Raw genomic sequence first — 27,953 nt, 5'->3', positions numbered from 1 at the left:
TTAATCTCAACCGTTTGAATCACTTCTACCCGCGAGTTACTCATGAATAAAATTAAATATAATATATGACTTAATGTTATTTGTAGTTTTTGTTATTGTTAATTAATTTTTTAAAATTTATTTTCTTAACGTTTTAATTTTTATCATTATAATTATTTAAAACATCAGACATTATTTTTTTGATTATAAAGGTAACAATATAATCATTTATATAGAGTTATTTTTAACTATTGTTATTGTAAGTTATTTTAAGCTATTTATTTGAAAACTTTTAACGATTATACAAATATCTTTAGGAAATATTTTAGTTAAATTGATATTATAATTTAGTTTTTGCATTTAGCACTACAATTTATCACTTTTAAGTATTCGCAAAATATTCATTGAGTTTTTTAAGTGGAACTGAAATTTATATTTAAGTTGACACTGTAATGTTATATTTAAATTAACAGTTTAAGTATTTTGTCCAAAATGTTCAAAATTTGTAGCTTTAAATTGATAACTGTTTACATACAACAACATATTAAATCTATTAAGTTAAGTATAATATGTTTAAAGTTAAAGACATAACTTTATAAGTAGAAGTAAAGATATTATTTTAATATTGAAATTTAGTTTATTTATGATTACACTTTAGGTTTGATATTTATTTAACCTTATTAACCAAATTATAATCATTATTAGAAAGACACTACAATTTATCACTTTTAACTATTTACAAAATATTATTTGGGTTGTTTAAGTTAAACTAAAATTTATATTTAAGTTGGTCCTGTAATGTTATATTTAAGTTTAGAATTTAAATATTTTATACAAATTGTTCAATAGTTGTAGCTTTAAAATGATAATGATTACATCCAACAATATATTAAAACTGATAAATTAAGTATAATATGTAAAAAGTTAAAAAATATAACTTTATAATTAGAAGTAAAATTATTCTTTTAATATTGAAATTTAGTTTATATATGATTACACTTTAGGTTTGATATTTATTTAATTTTATTTACAAACTTATAATCATTATTAGAAAGAAACTGAAAAGTCATGGGAGTTTCAAATGAACGTGGTGAAAGGAAAAATGCATGGGAGTTTCAAATGAATGTGGTGAAAGAAAAAATGCTTCATTTATAATATAGTATGATGATGTTAATCTCGTCTGATTTTTGGTTTTTCAAATTTTTTGCTTTAATGACTGGATGAACATTTATTAAAAAAATTCATTTAATTACTTAACAAAAACATGATCAAAAAACTAATAAACAAGTGCGGAATCAACTTCTTTTGTTGGTTCATATAAAAACCAGACTATGACGGGAGAAGATGTTGACTCAATCGAACTGACGGCCTTGCAAAGGAAAGGTGTATCCGTGTATGATACATATAACTACTAAGTATCGATCAAGTGGAGGAGAAGAAACATGACGCCGCTGATGAAACTAAGTCCACGGTGGCGCCACTACATCTTAATCCTTAGCAATACTACTACGAAAACTATGAAATTCCCTAATATGCATATGAGATTTGGTATTTTATCAACAGAAAAACCGAAAAAAAGAAATCAAGTGGTAAAGCAACAAAGCTTTTATGATTCCATGTGTTTAAGTCTTCTTTTAACGACTTCCCAAGCCTCTCCTTTTGTTTCGTCCATATTTAAACTAAGAAATTAGGGGTATGAATGCCAATGCATAATATTTTCACTGGATGAATAACAAGTTACCCATGGAAGAATAGGCTCCCTTTTTTATTTCACAATGTGTATGTTATTACAATAAGGTAACAATAAGAACCATTTCAAAGTTTATAAATCAAATTAAATAAATCAAATCATTTTATTAAAAAGAAGAAGAGAGATAAAAAAAGATATTGGTCCAATCCAGTCCAAATAAAGCTAGTGTTTGAAGGTCATAACTAAAAACAATTGGACGTTTGGACCAGTGTAAATGGAGGACATTAGAGAGCCCAATCCAAAATAAACCCAATATGACAACTGGAGTGTCAAGTGTGCATTGTGCAAGTGCAAGTGCAAGTGCAAGTGCCACTGTGCAATGAAAGTTGAAGTGACTCATATGCTAACCATGGAGATTTAAAGATGAAGCCACCCGTTTCTTCTCCATCACGTTCCATTAGGGCACGCAAATGAAAAATCATATGCAACAAGATTGCAAGAATATGGTAAAAGAAATACATTAAGGCACGTAAATGAAAAGACATAAGAAGCAAGAAAGCAAAAAAAAAGGTAAAAAGAAAGAAACATACCATTTATCGATTTCCTAGATATTTAAAAGATACGTGTTTTATTAAGTTGGATGAAGAAGAGTAGGGAACTTAACCAAAATATATTACTCACATAAATAATAAAAATGACATCAAACCTGAAAATCCACACATTCTAAAACAGGTTTAGAGCTAAAGGAAAAGGCTTACTTCAAACATGAAAATTGGAAAGTAAATGAGAGGGGAGAATAAAGGTACACAAAGTAGATGAGACATGAGATGAGTATTTAATTAGAAAAAATATTTTTAAAAATGAACACAACATTTGGACGTATTTTGGATATAGAGGACAACACCATGAGATTTAGAAACTCAAAATTCCTTTTGCCAATTAGGTCCACCCATGTTTGACTTTTGTGAGATAATTATGTCTTGTGAAGTAATTTGTAATGGATATGGATTAACCAAAGAACATCGATTCCAACTGAGTGAATATATGTTTTAAATACATGAAAGACTATGGATTGCATGTGTAAAATGATCATATGTTAAATGTAATGGGAAAAAATGCCTTAGATGCCGACTGGTGAATTTTAATGGTTTTCATCGTTAATATTCATTCTCATCGCTATTCATTCTCACGTATTTTGATAATAACATTTATATTTTATAGGGATTATAAAGACATCTATCCTAAATAAAAAGAAACAATATTTAGATTTAAAGTAGGGAACCGCTGGAACTAGAACCGGACCGAAACCGAACCGGAATTGGTCATAAGGTCCGGTTACCGGTTCTCCATTTTTATGAAAACCGGTTCCGGTTCTAAAAATCGGAACCAGTATGATATTTTTCCCGTTTTTTAAAATGCGTATAACTCACTCATATGAAGTCGGAATTATTTGATTTTTTTTCTAACATGTAATTTGAAGTTTGTAATTAATTTTTGACTGTACAAACATATGTTTTGGTTAAATATTGAATCATACGTATGCCCCGAACCGTTCCGGTTCCTGGTTCTTATAATATAGGAAAACCGGTTCAGATTCCGAACCGGTCAGGTTCTAAAGCTCATCCCTAATTTAAAGTATTCCGATAGAACAAACATTTTTAAAACTAAATTTATATTAAAAGCCAATGTCGGTAAATATTTTCAGTAGCGGGCACCATTTATTTTTTAAAATTATATTTTTTTATCTTTTGAAAGTTGTCACTTTATCTTTTCTATTTTGAATTTTATAAAATATCATTTTTATTCCCTTCATTGTGTAAAATTTCATGTTTATCCTTCGTATTATACACAATTTGATTTTCTTTAATAACTTTCGTCTATTAACTTAAAAAAATTTATTTTTACGTGTTTCGACATTAATTTAGTAATTTCTTTCGTTAATTTAAAAAAAAAAAACTTACTTGCTATTTTTATATACGTATCGGTATAAATTAGGATTTGTCTACAATTCGACGTAATTTTTATTTTATTTTTCATGCTTATTTTTATATACATTTTCTATGTATGAGTCAGGTCGCATATAATACGTTTTTGATTATTTGAACTTCATTTTGTTAACTTTAAAAATAAGGATCTTAATTATTTATTTTTATGTATGTGTCGGTATAAATTCAGATTTGTCTATGTTTCGATGTAATTTTTATTTTATTTTTCGTGATTATATTTATATATATTTCCTACGTATGAGTCGGGTCACATATAATACGTTTTTTATTATTTAGACTTCCGTTTGTTAACTTCAAAAAAAAGAGGTCTCACTTATCTACTTTTATGTACGTGTTAGTATAAATTTTAGTTTTTTTATGTTTTCATGCTTATATTTATGTACGTACATTTCCTACGTTTGAATTTGGTCACATATAATACGTTTTTATTCGACGGTATATATTGAAATTAGTCAGTGGTACCGACCTTGCATATATATATATATATATATATATATATATATATATATATATATATATATATATATATATATATATATATATATATCCATCAACAAATGTAATGATACCTAACTTTTATTAATACAATCGTCAAAATTTAACTTACAAAATGAATCGGTGCCGCCACAACGCGCAACATAATAAGAAGTTAAGAATAATGATCTTGATAATAGAAACATACTCGATACTTTGCAATTTAATATTCGTTATAGATATTACAAACTTTAAATTTTGGTTTTAGATACATGACAATTTAAAAAAACTCGAAAAATAAACTAGGGATGAACATGGTACCAATACGATACCAAGCATGTATCGACCCATGAATACTAACTACCGAACTATGTGTAAAAACGAGTACCGACCTGAATTAAAGTTATTGGTACTGGTATCAGGTACAACGATTTTCGGTACTTGCATTGTACTAAATCCCAAATTTCGTGATTTCAGAGTACCGAGTGTCGTCAGGGCCGGCCCGGACGGTGGGCAACCCGAGCAACCACCCAGGGCCCACGTCTCCTGGGGGCCCAAAATTTATGGGCTATGTAGTGTATATATATATATATATATATATATATATATATATATATATATATATATATATATATATATATATATATATATAATTATTACCTAAATGACTTTTAGTGCCTAAAGTTGGTTCAAACTCAAATTAACTTAAAAGATAAACAATTTTGCTTGCTCGTTATTGCTAATTGAACACGTCTATAGTGAAAAATAAATTATATTTTTTTTCTGAATTTTTATTATACTTGTCTTTGAGGGACCTTTTTTTTTTCATTTCGCCCTGGACCCCATATTGGACCGACCCTGGGTGTCGTCCCATAATAACATAAACGGTGCCTCTTCGGTGTCCATGAAACTTTTGTTCACCTCTAAAATATAAACTATCTATGGCGTGCCGACCAAAGGGCTTCTAGCCCAGCGGTACCGGATGTTGCCCTCCCTCCTAGGTTCAAGTCTCATTGGAGACATATGTGGTATTAGGTGTAATTTAGGAGTAGTGTAAATTTCCTATTCTAAAAAAAAATTCTATGGCTTACCGGACATAATAAAGGTATTATTTTCTTAAATATGTTCGTCCACTACGGGCACCACCTATTCGTAATAAAAATAAAAACAAGATAAAATACATTAATGATGTGATCTAGATGAAGTAATTTGAAAGGTTACGTTAAATGGGTATATGTAGCTATATATATATATATATATATATATATATATATATATATATATATATATATATATATATATATATATATATATATATATATATGCTACCTTGATACATACATAAGTATAGCAACAGCCTTTACAATTCAGTGTCTATAAATACCACCTAGTCTTGAGTCTTGTCCCATAACTCCTTTCCACTCCTTCCATTCATGTAAGTTGCACTGCATTCTCTCTTTATTCTTCTTTGTCTTACAATCTTTCAAGAACCAGGAGGCTGAATGGGTGTATATGTTTGTGCTTTGTGTTACAAATGGTTTATGATTTTTAGCTTTTGATGGTCACTGTTCTTCTATTTGTTTAAGTAAATATTTAATTGTGATCGAGTGTTAATTCATCGTGTTTATATTAAAAAACAATTACATTGTGTGATTGAAGTTGATAAGAGATGGCGAAACTCTTTTTGTGTGTTTTCACAATTCTGGCAATATGTTCTTGGGCTATGGCTACCATTGCTGAATCCGACATAAAGTACAAAGATCCGAAACAACCATTAGGTGTTCGAATAAGGGACTTGATGAACAGGATGACTTTGGAAGAAAAGATCGGTCAAATGACGCAGATTGATAGTAGTCTAGCTACACTAGAAGTAATGCGGAATTTCTCCATAGGTAATTTTTGAAAATTGTCAATCGTTTTTTCGTATTAAATACCTTAAATCCATTGTAAAGGTTACGTTTTTATTTTTTTAACGAGTCTTGGATCTTCCGTAGGGAGTTTATTGACCACTGCATCGACCCCTTCAACACAAGAGCCTCCAGAGGCATGGATTAATATGGTAAACAATTTCCAAAGAGAATCGTTGTCTACTCGTTTGGGTATACCGCTGATGTATGGAATTGATGCTGTCCATGGCAATAGTAAAGTTTACAATGCCACCATTTTCCCACATAATATTGGCCTTGGAGTAACTAGGCAAGTGGAATGTAGTTTGTTTAACGTTTGCTTCCTTTTTAACAGTATTTTCTTTAACAATGTGATTTCTTTTTGCAATGTTGAATAGGGACGCTGAATTGGTGAAGAAAATTGGAGCAGCGACTGCTCTTGAAATTCGAGCTACCGGCATCAACTATGCCTTTGCACCTTGTGTTGCGGTATGTAGAGATCCAAGATGGGGTCGATGCTTCGAGAGCTTTGGTGAAGATCCTAATATTGTTCGAGCCATGACTGAGTTCATACCTGGACTTCAAGGAAGCATTCCTAGTGATGGTCGATTAGGTGTTCCTTTTGTTAGCGGACAGTAAGTATTCATTCACAAGCCCTCCTGCCAGCTCACTAGGATTCTTTGTGGCTTGTGTTCTTTTTTCATTTAATGCAGCGTTCATATCGTGGATTAATTGGGTTTAACATTTTTCATTTTACAGAGAAAAGGTTGCATCTTGCGCCAAACACTATGTGGGTGATGGTGGAACGACGAAAGGCATCAATGCGAACGATACCGTCATAGATTTTCATGGTTTATTGAGCATTCATATGCCACCGTACTTTGATGCAGTACGGAAGGGTGTTACAACCATCATGATTTCTTACTCTAGCTTGAACGGAGTCGAAATGCATAGAAATACTCCACTTATAACTGGATTTCTAAAGAACACTCTCAAATTCAGAGTATAAAGAACTCGTCTTTAATTTCTCCTATTCTTTTCAAGATCTTGGTTTCATATACATAAAGATGTTTTCATGTTTTATTGGATGTTTTGTAGGGATTTGTGATCTCAGATTTTATGGGTATTGACCAGCTGACAAATCCGCCTCATGCCAATTACACTTCGTCGATTCAACAAAGCATTATGGCTGGCATAGACATGGTGGGTTGAATAATATGAATACCGTTACTTCCAAACACAAGTTTAGACTTTTTTTTTTTTTTCGTTTTATTTAGTCAAACGTTTTGCAGGCCATGATTGGCTCCGACTACACTGAATTCATCGATGGGATGACTTTTCTTGTGAAGAACAATTCCATCCCAATGAGTCGGATTGATGATGCAGTAAAGAGGATTCTACGCGTCAAGTTCGTGATGGGTTTGTTTGAGAACCCATTCACAGATCTAAGCATGGCAAAATACCTTGGAGAACAGGTTGCAATTATTGTTCTTGAATATGTTAATTCTCTTATTAGGAAGACACTAAGAACATATAACTTGATGCTAATTTGCTAATTTCTTTCATAAACAAACAGGATCATCGTGATTTGGCTAGGGAGGCGGTAAGGAAATCTTTAGTCTTGCTAAAGAACGGTAAATCTGTCAACCAACCGATGCTTCCTCTTCCAAAAAAGTTGACTAAAATCTTGGTAGCCGGAACCCATGCCGATGACATTGGTTATCAGTGTGGTGGTTGGACCATTGAATGGGCTGGGAAAAGTGGCAATACAACAAGTGGTATGCAATCTGTGTTGACCTCTTTTTTTACATATGCATAAATTATAATAAGCTACATGAAATTAATTATTTTTCATGATGGAAATAAACAACAGGTACGACAATTTTATCTGCCGTCAAAAACATAGTTGACCCTACAACCCAAGTATTGTATGTAGAGAACCCGACTCCTGATTTTATCAAGTCAAACAACTTCTCATACGCCATTGTGGTAACGGGTGAGTTCCCGTACTCGGAGTCAGCTGGAGACAGCCAGAATCTAACGATACCAGAACCTGGGCCTACAACCATCATGAACGTGTGTATGTCGGTGAAGTGTGTTGTTGTCCTAATCTCGGGTAGACCCGTTGTGATCGAACCTTATGTTCCTATCATGGATGCTTTGGTGGCTGCATGGCTTCCAGGGACCGAAGGCCAAGGTGTACCCGATGTTTTATTTGGTGATTATGGTTTTACGGGAAAACTAGCAAATACTTGGTTCAAGACTGTTGATCAGCTCCCGATGAATGTTGGCGACTCACATTATGACCCGTTGTATCCGCTCGGATATGGGCTTACAACTGAACCTACCAACCGAGATTAGAAGTCAGATATATATATATATATATATATATATATATATATATATATATATATATATATATATATATATATATATATATATATGTCAAGGATTGAACTTATTGGGGTGTGTAACTTTATGTTTATTACTAGTTTCTGTTAATTAGTGTGTGTATACCGACTTGTACATTTGGTCTATGTCTCATCCAGTAGTCTAGTCCATTCCCCTTGACTCCTAAGATTGTGTATATGTATATTTTATTAATACAAGATATCAGATTTAGTACGCGTGCAATAATCACTTATCAAAGAGTCGTTAATAATGAGCCATGGAAGTAGAGGGGAAAGAACCGAACACGGATATTTTTTTATCTGGAAAATAATTGAAATCCGTATAGGATAAATCCAATCCACCAGTTACAAATCGGATGGATCCTAGCCGGTGATAAGAAATTTTCACCGGATAACTTTACCGTTAAACATAAAATAAAAGACAAATCTTAAAATAAACGGCTATATTGATGTTATACTAGCCATTTAGACATTCAAAATGAGCAAGGTGTTCAAAATCTCCAATTAGATACTAGGTGTGCACCCGCATAAAGCGGCGGCGACAACTATTACTGTTTCAACGAATGTTTTTATTTTTTTTCAAGAAATGTTATTTGACTGTTTCAATGGCTACAAATTTTGTGGATGATATGTTAGAAAATTTTCATGCCCGACCTTTGGACAAACATCATGCCCAAACTGAGATAATATAAATCGTTTCTCCACGTTAAGTCCTAAGAAAATGATTAAAAATTAATTATAAAATAAAAATCCAAAAACTCAAAGTTTTTTCAGAGAATGTTTTGAAAGTTTCATCTGTGACAAATTATCTTGGACTATTTTTAATAATAAGGATGAGGAGGGAAATCGTATCTCTTGGAACGATGAGAAATAGAAAGAAATGGACAAAACAAAAGAAAATGCATTTTTGTCCAATTGCCATTAGTCGAATACACACTAAGCATAATTCATCTTGTTTTGTTGTGTATATAACACCCATAAAATCATGCCAAATTTGAACTTTTAAAAACATTTCAAAACCATTAAATCATTACAAACTTGTTTTCAAAATGTATAATATCAGAGTTTTCCCAGAAACATAAACAAAACATGAGGAGTTGTACGATCACGCCTTTGCCTTGCCGCGATCCCCTGATGTACCTGAAACAATAAACTGAAACTGTAAGTCCGAAAGCTTAGTGAGTTACCCCCAAAATACCAACCTCATATAACTATAATCATATCGTATCAGCAAATACAGAACAACATTCATAACGAGACTTCAGCCTGACTGGACCGCCTCGCAGGGCCTACAGCCTATCTGGACCGCTCCCGAGCCTACGGCATGACTGGAAGCCTATCCGGACCGCTCACCGGGTATGTTGGCCTACAACACAAAGCAGGACCGCCTCAAACCAACCCCCAATCGACCAAACATGTGCACATAAATATCATACGCTAGCTCATATCATATAACAGTCAAACCGATCTAGCAGATCCCTAATCATAGCAACATCCCAATAATCGGGGTACAGACCTAACCGGTCACTAGCATAACATCATCCTATAATCAAGACACTGACCTAACCAGGTCACTAAGCATAAGCATATCACCATCCTAACTACCAGGATGTAAACAATAAACATATCATGCCATAATCCGGATACGAATCCACAAAGGGTTGGCCTTGGTGCCTTAGACCCTATTGATATAGTGATGATAACTCACCTCGCAACTGTCGACTCGAAAGATAAGCTCAACCTAGCCCTGTCAAAAATACCCGTTACCCGAATTACCCGCCCGATTTTTTCAGGTATCAGGTAAATCGGGTATCGGGTTAATTTTTTCGGGTAAGTGGGTAACCCGAATTTTTTCGGGTCGGGTAAAGGGTAAGTTGTTTGGGTTTCGGGTATACCCGATTACCCGAAATATATTTAACAAATAATGTCCCTTTATGAGTTTATCTGTCCCTCCCAATTCCCAAATCCCAATTTCCCTCGTTGAGGCTCGTTCTATTTTCCCCACGTCAAAAAACCCTCGTACCTCGTCCGCTCTTCGTTGGTGTTCGTCACCGGACACCGATCAATCAATTTCATCTAGTCGTCGGACACCTATGTAATGGTTTTCTATGTTTTCTAGATTTAAGATGTGAGTTTTTTGGTAAATGCAAAATACATGCATATACATTGATATCAAGTAATTTAAATGGTAGACTTTGGTTGTTATTATTTCTTTAAGTATTTGTCTTTTTAACATCTTATTAGATTTGATTAAATTGTTAAACGAATACTTGATATCTCAAATATTATTGAGTAAAAAATCTCAATGTTCAAAGTTTAGCACGACATACTTATTTCATTACATTTATTTTTAGGTGTCATTAAAAAATTAAAAAAAAAATTAAAAAATCGCGTAATACCCGAATTACCCTTACCCGACCCATTACCCGAATTACCCAAACCCGAATTACCCGAATTTAATTTGGGTAGGGTAACGGGTAATTTTTTTTATATGAAAGACCCGAATTACCCGAAACCCGAAAATTTTACCCGATCAACACCCCTAGCTCAACCTCTCGGATCACCGACACGAACTCCACCACCTATAGTTACCATAAAACCATGTTCATAAATTGCCAAAATGCCCCAGAAGTCCAATAGTCAGCCCTTGGTTAAGGTCAAAGTCAACTGTCAAAGTCAACAGTCCATGTTGACCTGAACTCGTCGAGTACAACCAGCCACTCGCCGAGTTCCTTGCATAACTCGTCGACTCGTCGAGTTCCTAATGTTGGTGGTCGTGAACTCCTTGGTCAAATCGTCGAGTTACCCTTGCAACTCACCAAGTTCACGTGTGTCCAAAGGTTGGGAAAACCCTAGCTGACTCGCCGAGTCACTCTACTGACTTGCCGAGTCTACGACAATCTTCATCGGACTCGCCGAGTGGACCATGCATCTCGTCGAGTCCCTTCAGTCCTTCATCCAAACAGATGCTTTTTAAGCCATGCTAAGGTTCCATATTGCAGATCCAAATCCCCAAGGCATGTTTATCACGTAAAGTTGCAAACTTTACGTGCATGCAAGGATCTAGAGACTCTAAATGACAAATCCAAGCTTGAAATGGAGTTTTACACCTTAGGAGAGTCTCATTCTTGCAAAAGCTGGAAGCTTTATGGACTTAGAGACGCAAGAGAGTCCAGATCTGAAGTTGCAACTTCAGATCTTAGCTCAAACACAAGAAAGGCTTCTTAATATGCTAGAAAAGCCCTAAAATCCACCCAAAAGAGATCTAGAATGAAATGAGGTTAAGATAACAGCTTAATACCTTCCAAGGGATGCCAACTGAGGTAGATCTCTGATTCCCACAAGTTCCTTGCTTCTATTCACTTGCTCTCCAAGCTTTTCTGACCAAAATCCTCTTCCAAAGCTTAAAACACACAAATGGAGCACACTCACACGAATTAGGGTTTATGGAATATCAAGAGGCTGTAAGGGTGAGACCTTCAGGAGTACCTAAAGGTGATGTGGATCCGACTGAGCTCATCTGGTAGCTCTAACATGTATGCCACCTTGCCAACCCTGGCAATGATCCTGAACGGCCCAATGTATCGGGGACCCAATTTCCCCCTCTTCCTGAAGCGGATCACACCCTTTCAGGGCGAGACCTTCAGGAGTACCATGTCCCCAACCTGGAATTCTAACTCAGATCGGCGTCTGTCGGCGTAACTCTTCTGCCGACTCTGAGCGGTACGCAGTCGCTGCCTAATCTGCTGAATCTTCTCGGTAGTCTGCAAGACTACCTCCGTCCGCCCCATCACCCTATGTCCGACCTCACCCCGACAAACCGGGGTGCGGCATTTCCGCCCATGCAACAGCTCAAAAGGTGGGGCGCCAATGCTGGAATGATAGTTGTTGTTGTAGGCGAACTCTGCAAGGGGTAGGTGGGAATCCCAGCTCCCACCGAAGTCTATGACACACACCCTCAACATATCCTCGAGGGTATGAATGATCCACTCGCTCTGACCGTCGGTCTGCGGATGAAATGTTGTGCTAAAATGCAGCTGTGTGCCCAGTTCCTCGTGGAACTTCTGCCAGAAATGGGAGGTAAATCTAACATCTCGGTCGGAAACAATGGAGACCGGAACCCCATGGCGAGCTACAATCTCGCGAACATACACGTCAGACAACTTCTCGGCCGATGAACTCTCCCGTATAGCCAAGAAATGGGCACTCTTGGTCAATCGATCTACGATGACCCATATAGCATCAAATCCCTTCGCCGTCCTCGGCAACTTGGTAATGAAGTCCATTGTGCTCTGTTCCCATTTCCACATGGGAATCTCTAGGGGCTGCAACATACCATGCGGCCTCTGATGCTCGGCCTTGACCATCCTGCAGCTCAAGCACCTCTCGACATACCAAGAGATTTCTCGCTTCATACATGGCCACCAGTAACTCAAACTCAGGTCTCGGTACATCTTGGTGGCCCCCGGGTGAATAGAGAAGTGAGACTTATGAGCCTCCTCCATGACTGTCTATCTGACCCCACCAGACATCGGAACCCATACCCGACCGCATTGGGTTAATAATCCCCGACTATCCTACACAAACTGGGTGTTCTCACCCTTGATCCTCTCCAATTTCCAGTTCTATGGTCGCATGCCCTCGACCTGAGCATCTCTGATCAAACTCACAAGCGGAGAATCCACCGCTATCCTCATACATATCGCTGGGGTGGAAGACCCAGCGGACTTCCGGCTCAAAGCGTCCACCACCACATTCGCTTTACTGGGGTGGTAAAGGATCTCGCAATCATAGTACTTGACTACATCCAGCCACCTGCGCTGCCTCATGTTCAGCTTCGGCTGATCCATGATGTGTCTCAAGCTCTTGTGATCTCGTCTTGAGAGCGAACACCACCACTCCCAGCTCTAAATCGTGAGTAGGATATCTCGTCTCATGCGGCTTCAGCTGCCGCGATGCCTAGGCTATCACTCGTCCTCTCTGCATGAGGGCCGCCCCCAAACCTATGATGGATGCATCGCAGAACACCATAAAATCCTCAACTCCCTCCGGGAGTGTCAAGACTGGATCCTCACATAACCGCTGGCGGAGGGTCTCAAACGCCCTCTGCTGCTCAGGGCCCCACCGGAAATCCATCCCCTTCCTCGTCAGACGAGTGAAGGGTACTGCAATCTTAGAGAAATCCAGAATGAATCTCCGGTAGTACCCTGCTAATCCCAGAAAACTCCTGATGTCCGAAGGAGACCTCGGCACCTCACACTGCATGACTGCCTCGATTTTGGTTGGATCGACCAAAATCCCCTCCTGGTTAACGAGATGTCCGAGAAACTGGACCTCTCGCAACCAAAACTCACACTTCGAGAACTTAGCATACAGCCGTTCTCGTCTCAGAACCCCCAACAACTCCCTGAGGTGGTCCTCGTGCTGCTCTCGAGTCTTGGAATACACCAAGATATCATCTATGAACACGATGACCGAGCGATCAAGCATCGGTCTGCATACCCGATTCATCAAGTCCATGAATACTGCTGGCGCGTTGGTGAGCCCAAACGGCATCACCACGAACTCGTAATGACCATAACGAGTCTGAAACGCGGTCTTCTCCACGTCCTCCTCTTTATCCTGGACCTGATGATACCCAGACCTCAAGTCAATCTTGGAGAACCAAGATGCACCCTGCAACTGATCAAAGAGATCATCTATCCTTAGGAGTGGATAACGGTTCTTCACCGTCAACTTGTTCAACTCCCTATAATCAATGCACATCCGGTGCTAACCGTACTTCTTCATGACGAAGAGGATCGGTGCTCCCCATGGAGAACTGCTAGGTCGAATGAACTGCTTGCCCAGCAGTTCCTGCAGCTGTGAAGACAGCTCCTGCATCTTGGCTGGCGCCAACCGGTACAACACCTTGGCGATAGGAGCCGCACCCGACACTAGGTCGATCCGGAACTCGACCTGCCTCTTCGGAGGTATCCCTGGCAACTCCTCAGGGAACACGTCGGCAAACTCCCTAACCACTGGAACGTCTGAGACTGAAGTCTGATCTCTGACCCGCGTATCCACCACATACGCTAGATAACCCGCACACCCGTGCTGAATATAGTGTCGAGCCCTGGCAGCTGAACAAAACCTTGACCACTCTGGTGCCCTCGCCATATACAATCAGTTCTCCCCCACTTGGGGTTCGAACTACCACCCGTTGGCCCTCGCAATCTATCATGGCACCAAATCGACTAAGCCAATCCATCCCCACGATCACGCACACCTCCCCCATGGGAATCGGTATGAAATCTATCGGAAAAGACACTACGAAGATCTCCAACTCGCATCCTCGGTAGACCGAAGAAGCAGAAACTCCCTGTTCGTTGTCGATAGAGACTCACAACGGACACTCTAGCTCGCCTACTAGCACACCTAACTCCCTACTAAATGTCTGAGATAGACCGACTCGCCCCCGAGTCAAATAAAACCAATGCAGGCAAGGAGTTCACTAAAAACGTACCTAATCATAGGTACAATGGATAAGCATAAAACATATATAATAAATGAGATAAAGGATAGAAACATACCAACAACCACATCCGGTGTTGCCCTGGCCTCCTCGGCTGTAAGCTGGAAGGCACGCCCCTGAGCCTTCGGAGGCTCTGCCTTAACTGGCCTCCCATCCGCAATCCTTAATGTAGTCGGTGCTGGAACCTGCGTCGGCCTGGCTGCGAGCTGTGGACAGTTGGTCTTCACGTGACCAACCTGATGACAATGATATCATATCCTCATATCCGATGCAGGGGTGGGCTGGCGACAGTCCCTAGCATAGTGCCCCTCCTTGCCACACTTGTGGAACCCACTACCCACTCGACAAGCTCCAGAATGACCCTTGCCGCACTTTCCACAAGTGCGGCTCTGCTGACTCCCGATCCTAGAATCAGCGGTCTTAGACCGCTTCGACGCTGGTTGAGACTGTGTCGGGGCCTGACGCTGCTCGCTCAACTGCTGCTCAATCTCCAACTCACGCCGCCTAGCGGCCTCCTGTAGATCCAGTAGGGTATCACATCGTTGTGTGGAAACAAACTGACGGATGTCCGTCTTGAGCATGCTCATATAACGAGTCATCTGAGCCTGCTCGGAAGCAAACTCCGGACAAAACATCGCCCTCTCAGTGAACATGCGGGTGATCTCCGTCACCGACTCCCCATCCTGTCTCAAACTCAAAAACTCCTGAGCCAAACGTTCCCGCTCGACCCGTGGAATGTATCGGGCGCGGAACATATCCCTGAACTGCTCCCAAGTAACAGCAGCTCTCTGCTCATCAGTGTACGACCCTGTCGTCAACCTCCACTAGTCCTTGGCCCCGAGCCTCAGCATGTTCAGGGCACACCTGACCTTCTGGTCAGTAGGACATGAACACGTGAAGAAACAACCCTCCACGTCAGATAACCACCTCATGGCTCTAATCGGATCCTGGGTACCATTGAATGTCGGGGGCTTCGTGCTATCGAACTCCCGGTACTGGAAGCCCCGACTGGCTCCACCTCCTCTTGCCGCTGTTACAGCCGATGCAGCTGCAGCGGTAGCCGTCTCTGCAAGGGCTATGTAATGCTCGTCGAAGTAGTCAACCATAGCGTTCTTAATAGACCCAAACATCTCCGGCAGCTGTGCCCGGAACATAGCATCAACCTCATCATGTAGGATCTCTCGAATCCTGGCATCCAGCTCCTCTGTACCCATCTGCACCATAGGCTCAGGTGTTGTTGGCCCCTCCTGGCCTCTGTCTCCTGATCCTGATCCTGACTCGGATCCAGTCACAAAGCGTCTCGTAACCACCATACTGAAAGTATAACAGGAAGATATCAGACAATCCGCATAAATAACTGGGAACCAACTCCCGACAAAACCCTAGGGGTTGTGACTTCCTTGCTACACGTATGGGTCCTGTGCTTTCAGTAGTACGGGCCCATACTACCTTCCACACCTACTCATATTTGTCTCAAGTATCACCACAACACCCTAACAATATATATATATATATATATATATATATATATATATATCTATATATATATATATATATATATATATATATATATATATATATATACACACACATACAAACATAGCGAGCACTCAATCCTCACTCCTACAGGAATGCTAAATATCTCATAACTGGCCTCCCGGCCTTGCACGACCCACCCATCCATGAGACTTTCACCAACCCTGCAGCACTAGTGTATGCTAGTCATACATAACGCTGGACCCTATAGAATTTCGAATATCCAATCCTACCCTAAGCCCCCAATCAACAAGAACAGAACATAAGGCTAAATCAAACATTCTCAGGCTATAAGATCTTAATTATGTATAACCGTGATGCATACACGAAACAACAACAATAATGATGTCAATCTCATATAAGGAAAACCCTAGACTAGCAGGCATCATGTAATCAGGCAATTCTATCATACGATCCTGAAGATTCCTAGCCTAGTACTAGCATGCTGTTCTAACATATCACGATATCAAATAACCGTATGGTATTTTGGGGTCTACTTACTGGCTCCGACTGATCGTTCATCCTGCATCCTTCTTTTCTCATTTTGAAAACCATTTTAAAATTATTTTGAAAATCCTTCCTTGGTTTGAGACTGGACTCACACGAGTGTTCATCCAATTCACTCAAACCAAGGCTCTGATACCAACTTATAACACCCATAAAATCATGCCGAATTTGAACTTTTAAAAACATTTCAAGACCATTAAATAATTACAAACTTGTTTTCAAAAATGTATAATATCAGAGTTTTCCCAGAAACATAAACAAAACATGAGGAGATGTACGATCACGCCTTTACCTTGCCGCGATCCCCTGATGTACCTGAAACAATAAACTGAAACTGTAAGCCCGAAAGCTTAGTGAGTTACCCCCAAAATACCAACCTCGTATAACTATAATCATATCGTATCGGCAAATACAGAACAACATTCATAACGAGCCTTCAGCCTGACTGGACCGCCTCGTAGGGCCTACAGCCTATCTGGACCATTCCCGAGCCTACGACATGACTGAAAGCCTATCCGGACCGCTCACCGGGTATCTTGGCCTACAGCACAAAGCAGGACCGCCTCAACCCAACCCCCAATCGACAAAACATGTGCACATAAATATCATACGCTAGCTCATATCATATAACAGTCAAACCGATCTAGCAGATCCCTAATCATAGCAACATCCCAATAATCGGGGTACAGACCTAACCGGTCACTAGCATAGCATCATCCTATAATCAGGACACTGACCTAACTAGGTCACTAAGCATAAGCATATCACCATCCTAACTACCAGGATGTAAACAATAAACATATCATGCCATAATTCGGATACGAATCCACAAAGGGTCTGCCTTGGTGCCTTAGAACCTATTGATATAGTGAGGATAACTCACCTCGCAACTGTCGACTCGAAAGATAAGCTCAACCTCTCGGATCACCGACACAAACTCCACCACCTATAGTTACCATAAAACCATGTTCATAAATTGCCAAAATGCCCCAGAAGTCCAATAGTCAGCCCTTGGTTAAGGTCAAAGTCAACTGTCAAAGTCAACAGTCCATGTTGACCTGAACTCGTCGAGTACAACCAGCCACTCGCCGAGTTCCTTGCATAACTCGTCGACTCGCCGAGTCACTTGAGTGACTCGTCGAGTTCCTAATGTTGGTGGTCGTGAACTCCTTGGTCAAATCGTCGAGTTACCCTTGCAACTCACCAAGTTCACGCATGTCCAAAGGTTGGGAAAACCCTAGCTGACTCGCCGAGTCACTCTACTGACTCGCCGAGTCTACGACAATCTTCATCGGACTCGCCGAGTGGACCATGCATCTCGCTGAGTCCCTTCAGTCCTTCATCCAAACAGATGCTTTTAAGCCATGCTAAGGTTTCATATTGCAGATCCAAATCCCCAAGGCATGTTTATCACGTAAAGTTGCAAACTTTACGTGCATGCAAGGCTCTAGAGACTCTAAATGACAAATCCAAGCTTGCAATGGAGTTTTACACCTTAGGAGAATCTCATTCTTGCAAAAGCTGGAAGCTTTATGGACTTAGAGACCCAAGAGAGTCCAGATCTGAAGTTGCAACTTCAGATCTTAGCTCAAACACAAGAAAGGCTTCTTAATATGCTAGAAAAGCCCTAAAATCCACCCAAAAGAGATCTAGAATGAAATGAGGTGAAGATAACGGCTTAATACCTTCCAAGGGATGCCAACTGAGGTAGATCTCTGATTCCCACACGTTCCTTGCTTCTATTCACTTGCTCTCCAAGCTTTTCTGACCAAAATCCTCTTCCCAAGCTTAAAACACACAAATTGAGCACACTCACACGAATTAGGTTTTATGGAATATCAAGAGGCTGTAAGGGGAGGCTGAGGAGGCCAATGATCCTTTAAATATGGTGCAAAACGCCGAAAATTAGGGTTTCATCCTCCAGCTCCTACTCGTTGAGTCCCTTCTTGGACTCGGCGAGTAGGTCACTTAAAACGTGGACCAACCCGCTGCTACTCGACGAGTCAGGGCAACCAACTCGTCGAGTAGACCTTGAAATCAATAAAATTTTATAACAAAATAAATACCTGAGAATCGGGGCGTTACAATTCTCCCCACTCGAACTAGACTTCATCCTCGAAGTCTGTCGCGGTGAACAACTCCGGATAGTGCTCCCGCATCTCTGTCTCCGGTTCCCACGTCCACTCGGACCCTCTTCGGTGCTCCCACGCCCACGACCACTAAAACCAATAACATCTTTGGAAATCCAACAGAATTATTGCCTATAAACTATTGATATGAAACTTGAATAAAGAAAGAAAAATAAACTAAATGATTAAAACCGAAGCTGAAATATGTTAATAAAACGTGGAGTCGTGAAATCTAGTGAATAAAGTGAAAGTAATGCGAAACAATAACATATCTCATATTTTTTACTTTTTAGTATAATTTTCTATCTACGTTAAAAAAGAAACGAAATTTAGTTGATATTTTCTTCCTAAAATATTTTCGGTGATTATTCTTTACAACAATTAGTTTTTGTTCATAGAAATATAGTGGTTTGTGCAAAACAAATTTGTATATTAAGTTTTCAAACATGTACCTCTTAAATTTCAAGAAAATGTCAATATGCTTTATAATATAGTTAAGATAATTAGGATTACTTGATGTTCTTTTTTTCTTTTGGTAGTTTCTTGCTAGTCCTATTCCATTTTTAATAAAATTCCGTTGTTCTAAAAAAACTTTGGACCGGAGAAAAACAGTAAATGATTTTAGGTTCCAAAAATTATAATCATGGTTTTTCTTTAGCATGTGATGTTTGGACTGCTCCTCATAGAAATGTCAATTCGTATCTAGCCGTTACATCTTATTACTTCAATCCGCAAAGTTAGCTAACGCTGAACGAACCATTGATTTTGATTTTTTTTGGTTATTTTCACTTCAGTCCAAATTTATATAAAATCCTAGATGACTTAATTATATTTTTCCTTTAACTTTGACTTATTTTACAAGCTCTTACCTAAGTTCTATGTGATTAAACTAAAATCCAAAAGGGTTTTGGTTGCTGAGATCGACAATCACACGTATAAGAACAATAGTTAATATACATAATACATTTAAAAACGATATTTATGTGGTTTAAGTTCGGACATGAGTAGAAACGAGGGACTAGGTCTGTTTTTGCCTACAATAATAGTATTATGGGTGCTAAACCGTAAAAATATTTAATAGTTGATGCATGAAGCTCAAATGAAGTGCTTCTATTTAGAGGCAGAGGCAGAATACGGACATAAAAGTAATGGTGTTCGAACCAAAACATCAAAATGAAATCATATAACAAATTTAATATGGTTTAAGTTATAATATACTCGAGATGTGAAAATTATATATATGAAATATGCTTGCATCTTTCATCAGTAATTGTTAATTGTTAGAACTAGAGATGAACCCGAATTTATTATTTTACGGTTAACTTTTAAAAATATTTTTCTATGTTTTGTCCCTATTTACAATAATGGCCAAGTCACCTTTTTAATAACTAAATCATTAAAAAATTAAAATAAAACAAATGAGCTACAATGAAAACTAGTGGAAGCCCCCGCGCCATTGGCGTGGGTTTGAATAAGTTTCGACCTAGCCTTTATTGATCTTTTACGCGAAAGGGATTGTGGTTGTGTGTTGTGGAACAAAGCTCTTAAATATGGCAGATTCTCCATCTGCTGGGAGTTAACTCTTAACACCAAAATAACCTCTCTTCCAAGTTGTCATGACCCCAGAAATTTTGTGTTGTCAAATGTCAAAATTCCTGAGCAGCTGCACTGAAAAGAAATAGGAAACATTCATATTAATTTTGTTACAATAATTTGAATAAAGATATATAGAGTATGAAAAGGAAAACTTACTGTAACGTCCGCTTCTTCAGGTAAATTTCTTATTCTTTAAGTATCTAATTATGTTGCATAAGGACCCAGTACGTTGGGCGTAAATGAGGTACGTTGGGCGTACCTCGAAGAGCCTTGGACACGGGGTAGCCCCCTAGTACGTTGGGCGTAGGTCAGGCAGGGGAAAACCCTAATTTTTAGGGTTTGCACCCTATTTAAACACATTAATACCCCAAAGCTTTCACCTTATCAGCCTAATTGCCTTTGTGAGCTACACCTCGAAACCCTAACCCATTTCTCAATATATTGATCATTGTGTATGTGTTTTGGTATATGTGGTGCATATTGAAAAAGAAGAAGACTTGTACAGAAGCATTGGTCAAATGAGAGCTTGTAGATCCAGGGATTATTCACTCTTTCCAGCTTATTGGAGGTATAAAGTATGAACTTTTCTCATCCTATGTCTAGATGAAGATTTGGAGAAGATTTTAGCATATTTTAGTCCTATGGATGAACTCTTGTGAGTAAATGCTACTCCAGATGTTTTTAGAGGTTTCTTTGGATGTTTATGAGGTCCTTGGTCTATAAAGCTTGTATCTTGATGGTTGTAGATCAACAACGCATGAGTTAGTAATCATTTAATGATAGTAGAATGCTAAATCTAGAGTTTGAGTCCCATTAAGACATGCAAAAGGATAAAGTTGCTAACTTTATTGTTTAGGACGTCCCTAGAGAGCTAGATCTAGAGTTGGACGTTAGGTCTTAACGAATTAAGACCTTAAAGGAAGGTTTTGGCCAACTGGGGCGTACGCTGAGCGTACGTACCTGGGATCGCGATCCATGCGAAGCCATTGATTATGTCGGGCGTACTAGTGGTATGCTTAGCGTACTCACCTGAGAACCTTTTTGGGCCTTTGATTTTGGGCCACCTTGGACTTTAGGGTTTTGGGCCCTTGTTGGGCCACACGTCTTTTTGAGTTGGGTGTTTATAGATTTGGGCCCATATTGGGCTTTAAGCGCCTTTTTGATTTTGGGCTAGTTTGGAATTGGGTCATCTTATGTTAGGCCCATTAAAGGATGGGTAAAGCGACCTTTTTACCCTAGGATTCGGGATTTAGAATCTGGACCCTTAGTTTGGGTTAGTGACCTAATTGCTAATTAGGGTTGTATTATTTGTGATTTAGTGTAGGGATTTTCGATTCAGCAGCCCGAGTATGATTTGTTGATCTCCACACTGAGGTGAGTTTTCCTTCATTGAAATCGTGGGTCGAAGGCACCAAGGCCGACCCAATGGATTATGTTTGTAGAATGATAGTTGTCTTTGTGACATTTATTGTTACGCCTGCATGTGCTTGTTGTCTTTGTGACTCTTACTGATATGATTGTATGGTTAGTTGTAGGGGTGAAATAGACCTGATACCGGTTGAAAGAGACCGAAGGGGGTGAAAGAGACCCAATACCGGTTGAAAGATACCGAAGGGTAGGGGTGTTCAAAACCATATATCCGAAAATTCGGATATCCGAAAGTTTCGGATAGTGGATATTGATATCCGAAAATTCGGTACATATGAAGAACATGTTTTCTGTGCATTTATTCAACATACAGACCATAAACCAAACTATTTTTTTTTCATTCGACTAATTTACAACATAATTTAAGTTACTGCTTATGGAATATTGAGTTCATCAATACAGAGAAGTCACCAACATGGAAATATCTCATTCTTTTATTTTAAATTAACTATACATGTTAGCCTAATGTGTTTCCTAATAAGTTTAATTTTTTTTCTTTTTGTTTCTATTTGATAAATAAGTTATATGTATGTTAATAAACTACATCTATGTTCCAAAATCTCTTCGTTTATTTATTTTAAAAATAATAAAAAAATTAATGGAAAATTATATATTTTGGATACCGGATATCCGAAATATCTGAAAATTCCTAAATGACTATCCGAATCCGAATCTGAAATTTCGGATAACTTTGTTTCGGAATTTCGGTATTTCGGATCGGATATTCGGATACAGATTTTTTTGAACACCCCTACCAAAGGGGGTGAAATACACCCAATACCGGTTGAAAGATACCGAAGGGGGTGAAATAGACCCAATTATGTTTTGACTGTTATGTATGTATGGTATGAGGTATTGTGAGGAAGCTCACTAAGCTTTGTGCTTACAATTTTCAGTTTATGTTTCAGGTACTTCCAACTCGAAAGAGAAGGGCCCGACCTGATCGCACCGCATCCGCCATGTTTTCCGCATTACGTGATTTTGGGATTATGTACTTTGATGATATTGTTACTATGATACATTTTTGGTTGATTTGACATGATTATTGAGTGTTTGAGAATGATTTAAATACAATTTTTTTATCTGATTTTTGGGATGTTACAAGTTGGTATCAGAGCCTTGGTTTGAGGGATTCAAGCATACTCTCGGGTGTGTCCGAACTCAAACTGAGGATTTGGTAGATTTTTCATAAAAAGAAACAGTTTATTAAGGGGTTTTCAATAAAAGAAAGGGGTGCGATGCGTGCAATCAGCCAAGCTCAAGTAAGTCTTCCCAAAATACCCACACATGTTATATGTTTTACGCTGTTATATGAGAATCGAATGCTGGATTAGGACTAGGTATCTGCTCAGGATTACGTGATAGAATGCTAGGAGAGATGCATATATGTGCCTATTGTATGAGCTTATAGATCTGCATGCTAGTATAGATCAGTTATCTGATAGGATGGCTTGGTTAGGGTATGTTCTGATCCGAATTTCTTAATGCTCGAATGTTGTGTGCTTTGTGATTTTAGGAATTCTCAGTAATATCAACTAACTAGTAGGCGAATGTGCTTGGTTACATATTTTTGGGATTAGATAATTTTAGAGGGTTAGGTTTAACTCTATTGAGCAGCTCTTGTTTGAGTCCAATCGTTGTAGTGTGAGACCTTTCACTCGAAGAATTATCTAGTACCGGTAGTATGTAATTGTAATCGTGCGGTAGTTAGGTGGTATTAGAGGGAGTTTCTTCAACAGCTGATAACAATGAGTGGTGAGGAAAGGGACCCTAGGAAGGTCCTGGAATATGTCTTGGCGCATAGGGTGCTCTATAGTATGATAGGAGTACTAGATAGAAAGGAAACGACTTAGAGGATTCGTGTGACATCCCCATTTTCATGGCCAGAAAAGACCGATTTTGTTTATGCTTTATAAAAATCAGAGTACTTCTTTTAATAAAAATGTTGAGGAATTTGTTCCCAAAATAAAAATATGATAAAGATTTATCAAATCATTTCCGTAGAAATGTATTTCATTAAAAAGACTCGGGATGTCATGTTCGATACAGATCAAAAGCATAAACAGTACAATATAAGCCTTACTACATTATTTCATATCTACAGGCCTATCCGTAATCCCTCATCCAAAACATCACATTTATGCTCGAACGCCACTACCTGTAATACATGAAACTGAGTGGGTCAGGCTTGGGAGCCTGGTGAGCACATAGGGTTTTCAACTCACAATAAATAAGTTATTTAATTTCATCAACCAACAATAACCCGATTACCCGTTCCCGTTATCCTCACTTTATGTCCCTAAACACCTATCATAAGGGACCTAGCCTAAGGATCATCATCGGGATGGACACTACTACTAAGGGGATTCCTCAGCAATAAATGTCCTTAAGGCAACCATGAGGGGGATGGAGTACACCGGTGAACACATCGTTCACAAACACCTACAGGTTGCGAGCCTGCTAACGTTCCATTGGACTGTCTAGAAGAGTCTGTGGTCGTCATCTATACTCCGCTAGATGACAGAATCAACAACACCAACATCGAGGCCTCTCATCATTTTATCACACGTCGTCTATTACATCTACCCATGTTTTACCCCAACATTTTTGTAGATATAAAATACATATACAGTTTAAATCATTTAAAACATGTATAAAAATCTTTCATCAGCATAGACAGCAAGTATTCAGACAATATGCACACATAGCACGTAATTTATATTAAATACTTCATATCTATGTGTAAGATGAAAGTGACTATGCACTCACTTGTTAAGGTGGTGATTCCGAACTCAAACAGCGCTTCGTTACTCTTAGAACAATTTCCTTCGACAAAACCTAGTATCATTACCGCTAGGGTTTAGTCTAATATTCACCGAGACTAATTAATAGTCTAGCTATTATTACTATTATATAAGCGTTAAACAATACTCTTCACCCACTATGTACAGACAGGGGCCAGACATAAAACACCGAAGGGCAGGACCATTTTGGCATATAGCACTTCTAAAATCCAACAACCCTATGCGGCCCTTTAAACCAGATTCCCCGTACCGCGAGTGGTTAAAAAGATATTATAACAACACTTATATAACCCATAATAATAGCCTAAATAATTATTATAAAGTCCTAATAACGTTACTATAATTAAATAAAAGCTATATTAAAAATAGCGTAGGCGTAGCTCACTTACAGCGGGTTTTCTCGAAAATTGGGTTTCGCTTGGAGCAGCGTTTCTGAACCGAAAGACTCTTTTTCTCGAGACTCCGAGAGCCTCGGGGCTTCCTTCGGGTGCTAGGGGGGTTTACCTAGGCTTTAGGGGGGTTTTAGAGGCTAGAGAGAGGTTCTAGAGAGAGAGATGGCTTGAAAGGTGTGAATAACTCGGCAGCCCTTCATCTCTATTTATAGGCTGAATTGGGGTCAATTCACGTCGTGAACCTTAAATTCACGTCGTGAACTGGCTTGGGCACCAAGTCACAGCCTGGTGCTGACACGTGGCATCGCACATAGGGTGGAAATCAGCCGATTTTCAAAAATTCATAACTTTCGCATACGAGCTCCGTTTTCGACGTTCTTTATATCCACGCGTAGGTAAAAATAAGATCTACAACTTTCATTTTGACTCCGTCGGCTAACTTGTCACACCCCCAAACCAGAATGGCGGAAACATTCGGGGGTGGGTGACTTCACGTAGTATCATAACAGTTGAATATTTGTAAAGAAAGTAAACACAACCATCATAAATATAATTTAAAAGTTACATTGTTGCATATGATACATGTCTCAAAAGAATATTACAAATATGATGATTTAATAAGTTTTGAAAACTGACGCCTTAACGTCCCTTCTCCAAAAGCTGATGTTTTACCTGTATTACTGATTCCCTGAGAAATACAAGTAGTTTTGAAAAAGTGTCAACAATTAAGTTGGTGAGTTCATAAGCATTTTTGTACTAAAATTGTATGCCTTTCGGTAAAAATAACTGAGCACGTTTCTAGAAAATCCAATATTTTCCATGCATGTGTGGTAGTTTGAAAAAGTTCAAAAGACTGGAATGCATAAGTCTCTTCCGTGCTAAAAAAGACTGGAATGACGTTTGTCACCCCAGACCTGCCGGTCTAACTGTAGCTAACAGTTTAGGTGCGGGATTGTCAATCCCGTATAGATCTATACACAAGTATCACGCTCTCCCTACAAGAGATTATGGTTTATAATACAGGACTTGAAATGCGTACTTGAGAGTACGGTGAAGCCGGATGTCTCACAAAACTTAGTATCAAAAGATTTACGGAATGAAAAGTCCACATTTCTTGTAAATGAAAGTATTTCCTTTTTATAATGTTTATGTAAAGGTGTCATGAATAACTTGTAAACTATACCCATTATAGTTTTTCGAAAGTATGTTCCGTTTGGTTATAAAACTCGGTGTAATACCAACTTTGCATGTAAAGGGTAACGTTGGTGGTAATGTTGTTTAACATTTATAAACAAGATGTAGGTAAAGTATTTGAAAACATATGTAACGATGCGTATTTAAAACATAAGTTTTTCCCGTGTTTCACTTGTATTTCCCCCCCTTAAAACATGAAAAAGACGTGAAAATGTAGGGGTATGAACTCACCTGGAAAGTGTGGTGATTTGAAGAAAACGAGATTTTCTCGGGCAGCACTTCGACCGGGAGGTGGCAAGTTTCTCGAGATTCTTGGAGCTTCGGACCTTCGTCGGAACTTGGATATGTAACCGGAGTGTCGGGGTCGTCTCGGGTGCTAAGCGTAGAGTAGAAGTGAGAGAGATGAGAGAATTGAGCAAGAGAAGTCGGAATCCTCGCATCTTATTTATAGGGTGAACTTTCGGGACTCACGTCGTGAGCATGGGATGACTCACGTCGTGAGTTTGGTCCGTAGACGCGACGCCTGGTGGTCTAGCTCTGGCACACATCAGTCATAGACTCACGTCGTGAGTCTCTAGCTCACGTCGTGGGTCTTCGGATAAGGTTGTTTTGCGTGCCCCGAACTTCAGAAATTCATATCTCTCACATACAGGCTCCGATTTCGACATTCTTTATATCCACGCGTAGGTGAGATTATGCTCTACAACTTTCGTTTAGACTCCGTCGGCTAATTTGGACTTAAGTTTTTAATATTATATTTTTAATAGGCCGGGACAGGAAAAATCCATTAAAAATTCATAACTTCTTCATCCGATGTCCGTTTTCGTCTGTCTTTTTACCGTTGTATTACTATTGTCGAGATCTTCAATTCTCGTTTAGGTTGCGTCGGCTAAAAATGCTCGATCTCTATTTCGAGTTTTTAGCTTTCTACTGCTATATCCGAAACTTAGAAAAATCATAACTTCCTCATACGAAGTCAGATTTGGGCGTTCTTTTTATGCATCTTTATGGTTTAACATAATCTACGAATTTCGTTTAGATACCTAAGGCTAAAAAGTATTTCATTGAAATTTCATTTCTTACACTTGACATTGTTTTACTAGTTTTCTCACGAATCTTTGATTAGTCATAACTTCTTCGTTATAACTCGGATTTGAGTGTTCTCTATATTTCTGAAAACCTTGATACGATATCTAACAATTTATGTATCTCAATTGAGACTTTTGAACAATTCATTTTTGACGTTATTTTTATTGATTCCAAAAATAGATTATAATATTTGACTTTTTGAACATTACATTGACTTGAAATATCGGGTTGTCACATCATCCCCCCGTTAGAGAGAATTTCGTCCCGAAATTTAATCTAAGACAAAGTTCATGGGCTAGGAAAAAGGTGCGGGTACTT

General features: G+C 38.6%; 1 protein-coding gene across 1 annotated transcript; it reads left to right on the top strand.

Moving 5' to 3' along the window:
* Nucleotides 1-5,818: 5,818 nt before the first annotated feature.
* Nucleotides 5,819-8,396, top strand: LOC145156937 (uncharacterized). Its single transcript, XM_079076144.1, has 8 exons — nt 5,819-6,041; nt 6,144-6,345; nt 6,434-6,670; nt 6,795-7,038; nt 7,134-7,238; nt 7,328-7,510; nt 7,612-7,813; nt 7,909-8,396. Exons 1-8 carry the CDS (start codon nt 5,819-5,821, stop codon nt 8,394-8,396), a joined length of 1,884 nt encoding a protein of 627 aa, XP_078932270.1.
* The last annotated feature ends 19,557 nt before the right edge of the window (nt 8,397-27,953 follow it).

This window comes from Lactuca virosa, chromosome 2 (assembly GCF_052849685.1).
Source record: "Lactuca virosa cultivar CGN04683 chromosome 2, Lactuca_virosa_CGN04683_v6, whole genome shotgun sequence".
Lineage (NCBI taxonomy): Eukaryota > Viridiplantae > Streptophyta > Magnoliopsida > Asterales > Asteraceae > Lactuca > Lactuca virosa.
This window is presented reverse-complemented; position numbering and strand designations above follow the sequence as displayed.

Coding starts and splice junctions, on each gene's coding strand:
- LOC145156937 (XM_079076144.1), top strand. CDS start 5,819: ATGGCGAAACTCTTTTTGTGTGTTTTCACAATTCTGGCAATATGTTCT. Junction 7,239..7,327: donor TTATGGCTGGCATAGACATG/GTGGGTTGAATA, acceptor AACGTTTTGCAG/GCCATGATTGGCTCCGACTA. Junction 7,814..7,908: donor AAGTGGCAATACAACAAGTG/GTATGCAATCTG, acceptor AATAAACAACAG/GTACGACAATTTTATCTGCC.